Genomic DNA, 3240 nt, shown 5'->3' with positions numbered 1-3240 from the left:
TGTGTTTTTCTTTCCTTGAACCTCTATCGGTTCTAGAACTCCGTGCAGGTTACGCCCGAGACCCTTGCCTATCTCATATCCCCCTCGAATCATCTCTTTGGCCATCATAACACTAGTTTCTGGCAAATTCATTCCCACCACTGGCTTCTTCTTAGATATCCATCCTACGGAGACAATGTCAGCCACGTGGTGAGGAGAAACCAAAGATTTTCTACTACCCTCCTCATTTGGCCTAGAATTAACAATCATTGTGCAATCATCCTCCGCAAATACTGTGATTAATTGGCCATTCACCACAAATCTCAATATTTGATGGAGTGAAGATGGTATAGCGCCCGAAGTGTGAATCCAAGGCCGTCCAAGTAGAATATTATAAACGCTTAAAAAATTCATGACTTGGCACATGACTTGGAATTGCGCGGGTCCAATTTATAGCACTAGATCTAGTTCTCCCATTGGTTCTCTTTTCGCGCCATCAAATCCTCTCACCACAGTGGCAGACGGCCGAAGTTTATCTTCTTGAAATTCCAATTTGACCAAAGTACTCCATGGACAGATATTTAAAGCAGATCCGTTGTCTATCAGAACTCTTGGCAACAACTTCCCATTACAACGGACTGAGATGTACATCGTTTTGTTGTGTCCAATCCCTTCAGAAGTTAGATCTTCATCAGAAAAAGAAATCTGGTTAAAAGCCAAAACATGTTCAACTACATGGGTGAATTTGTCAACCGGAATATTTTTAGGCATTTGAGCCTCATTTACCACCTTGAGTAAAGCTTCTCTATGAAGTTCAGAAGTCAAAAGCAGGTTCAACATAGAAATTTGAGCAGGCATTTTGTCCAATTGCTCGATCACCTTGTACTCGCTCTTCTTCAACATCCTGAGAAAATTGAACGCCTCTTCTTCAGTCACCGTCGATCTTGTTGGTGCAGCATTTTCTTTCGCTTTAGACGGCTCAATAACTACGGGTTCGTTTAAGATCCTTCCAGATCTAGTGATGGCAGCCCTCCAATCAATAACGTAGGCTCGCTATAATTCCACGGAACTTCCTGTAGGTTAAAAATTGACGCTTGTTCAGGCAATTCAAGTATCATAAGCTCTGATGACTCGCATTCAAAAGGTATCACGTATAAGATAAAATGATCATCATTCTTCTCGACTTCATAGGTTTCTTCCTCCAGTATGAATGACTCTCCAATGGCTCCCATTACCTCAGCTTCATCTACAATGTACTGCGCAGGTTCCTCGATCTACTTGCCAATGTCAATTACCCCAATAGTGTCCTTGTATAGAGGAAGAGGATTCTTGCTAACACTGGTCCCTTGTTCATCTTTCCTTCTCAGAACTATGTCTCCAACTTCAATCATGTCTTGAATTTTGTATTTAAGCGTCTAACAATTGGCAGTCAAATGTCAAAGAGCTCCCGAATGATAAGCGCAAAAGGTTTGGGGATCATAACCAAGTGAAAATCCTTTGGAATAGGTTTTAGGAGGTATTGTACCAATTTTTCCTGCGGCTTTCAATTGTTCATATAATTGATCAACGGGCCGACCTAGATTGGTGAAGGTTCGATATGGGGTGAAATTTTGGGTATCATTGATTTGTTGTATAGTGGTAATTTGGGTTGGCGGGTAAAGTGGGTCTTGGGTTGTAAGGAGGAAGAGATCTAATCTGAAAGTTAGGCGGGAAAATGTGAAATGGTGTTGGGGATATGTTTGGGTAATTTGATCGAGGTCAGGGATGGTTAATGGTGGTATGATAGACAAGTCGAGGGCATGGTTGGTATTGGTAACGGGGTGAGTAGGCGGGGTATTGTTGGTATCTAGGTCGGAAAGAAGGATCTTGGTTCCAAACAAACAAAGTTTCTTCCTCCTTCTTCTTGAACTGAGACTTCTTACTACTGCTGCTTTGACTTTGCATTGCTTCCAGTTGTGATTTTAAAGTTGACACATTAACAATCTTCCCTGCTACTACAAACTCATCATACACTTCCAATTTATTAACAATTTCTGCAAAGGAACACCCGATCATCCGAAAAATCTCCTCCGAAAAATCTTCCTCAGTCATAGGAGGCTCCACCTTGGCAGACAATTTTCTCCATCTCTTTGCATATGTCTTGTGATCCTCAGACGGTTTCCTTTCAGTTCCTTCCAATGTGGTCCTTGTCGGAGCAAACTCGTAATTGTATTCATACTGCCTCAGAAAAGCAGTTGACAAATTCAGCCATGTCCTCATATCCTCGGGTTTCAAATTGGAATACCAATCTAGCGCATCACCCTCTAAACTCTCAGGGAACAATCGAACTAGTAAATTTTCATCATCTATCGATTTGCTTAATTTGTTTGCAAACATCCAAAGGTGTGTATTCGGATTGCCCGTTCCATCATACTTGCTAAACTTGTGTGCTTTAAAACCCACGGGTAGTTGCATGTTAGGAAACAGGCATAGCTCGTTATAATCCAAACCTCCTTGTTTGCTCAAGCTTGGCTCTTCCTCATAAATTCATCGAACCGATCCAATCTCTTTAGCAAACTCTTGTCAATCGGCGCGGAGGATTTTCCAGTTTCAACTTTCCCTTGGGCAGCGGTGTCTAGCGTGAATGGCTCTACATTGGAATAATAATGTGGTTCTTGAGGTTCGAATGGCATGTTTATACTAATCGGCGGATAATTTTGGGGAATTTAAACGTAAGAATGATTGGTTTGGATGTTAGGTGCGTAGGTAGGTGATAGGTCATGAGTGGGATAGATGAAAACTTTTTCAAGTGAATTTATGACATGTGAAGTAACGAAAGTTTGAGTATAGGCGGTAAAAATATTGGTTGCGGTTCAGTTTGACTAGCGGGTAAGGGCTCATGTTGATCACCACTACCGTCACCAGCGACCAACTGATCTATCACACGCCATTGTGCTATTATTTCCATGCTTAGATCGTTAAATTTGTTCAAAACTTCGCTCAGTTGAGCTCTCAGATTGACCAAATCAGCTGATGGTGTCGTTGCAGGTCTGTCGGACGATTCCGGATGTGTACTTGTAAGGATCGAAGACAACCAAGTGGAAGAGATAAACAATGTACAGATCACAAACGTAACAATAAGTAAATAGAAAGGAAAGAATTGCAAACCAATTAACTACCCAACTCCTCTTGAGCTTGTAGATTAATTCAAATAAGCTTCTTCAAGTTGATGAATTACAATCACTCTTGCGTACAAAGGAAGGTTCACCTCCTCCTTGCCCC

General features: G+C 41.6%; 1 protein-coding gene across 1 annotated transcript; it reads right to left on the bottom strand.

Annotated features, from left to right (window-relative positions):
- Positions 1–429: 429 nt before the first annotated feature.
- On the bottom strand, positions 430–2433 carry LOC140012767 (uncharacterized). The gene is made up of 3 exons (XM_072061064.1): positions 1858–2433; positions 1275–1394; positions 430–1032 (listed from the first exon to the last, which is right to left on the bottom strand). The coding sequence occupies exons 1-3, from the start codon at positions 2431–2433 to the stop codon at positions 430–432; spliced, it is 1299 nt and encodes a 432-aa protein (XP_071917165.1).
- Positions 2434–3240: the final 807 nt, after the last annotated feature.

The sequence above is a fragment of the Coffea arabica genome, chromosome 8e (assembly GCF_036785885.1).
Source record: "Coffea arabica cultivar ET-39 chromosome 8e, Coffea Arabica ET-39 HiFi, whole genome shotgun sequence".
Taxonomy (NCBI): Eukaryota; Viridiplantae; Streptophyta; class Magnoliopsida; order Gentianales; family Rubiaceae; genus Coffea; species Coffea arabica.
Note: the sequence above shows the minus strand (reverse complement) of the source record. Positions and strands in the feature narration are given on the sequence as shown.

Coding starts and splice junctions, on each gene's coding strand:
- LOC140012767 (XM_072061064.1), bottom strand. CDS start 2,433: ATGCAACTACCCGTGGGTTTTAAAGCACACAAGTTTAGCAAGTATGAT. Junction 1,395..1,857: donor AGGAGGAAGAAACTTTGTTT/GTTTGGAACCAA, acceptor GCCAATTGTTAG/ACGCTTAAATACAAAATTCA. Junction 1,033..1,274: donor TATACAAGGACACTATTGGG/GTAATTGACATT, acceptor GTGGAATTATAG/CGAGCCTACGTTATTGATTG.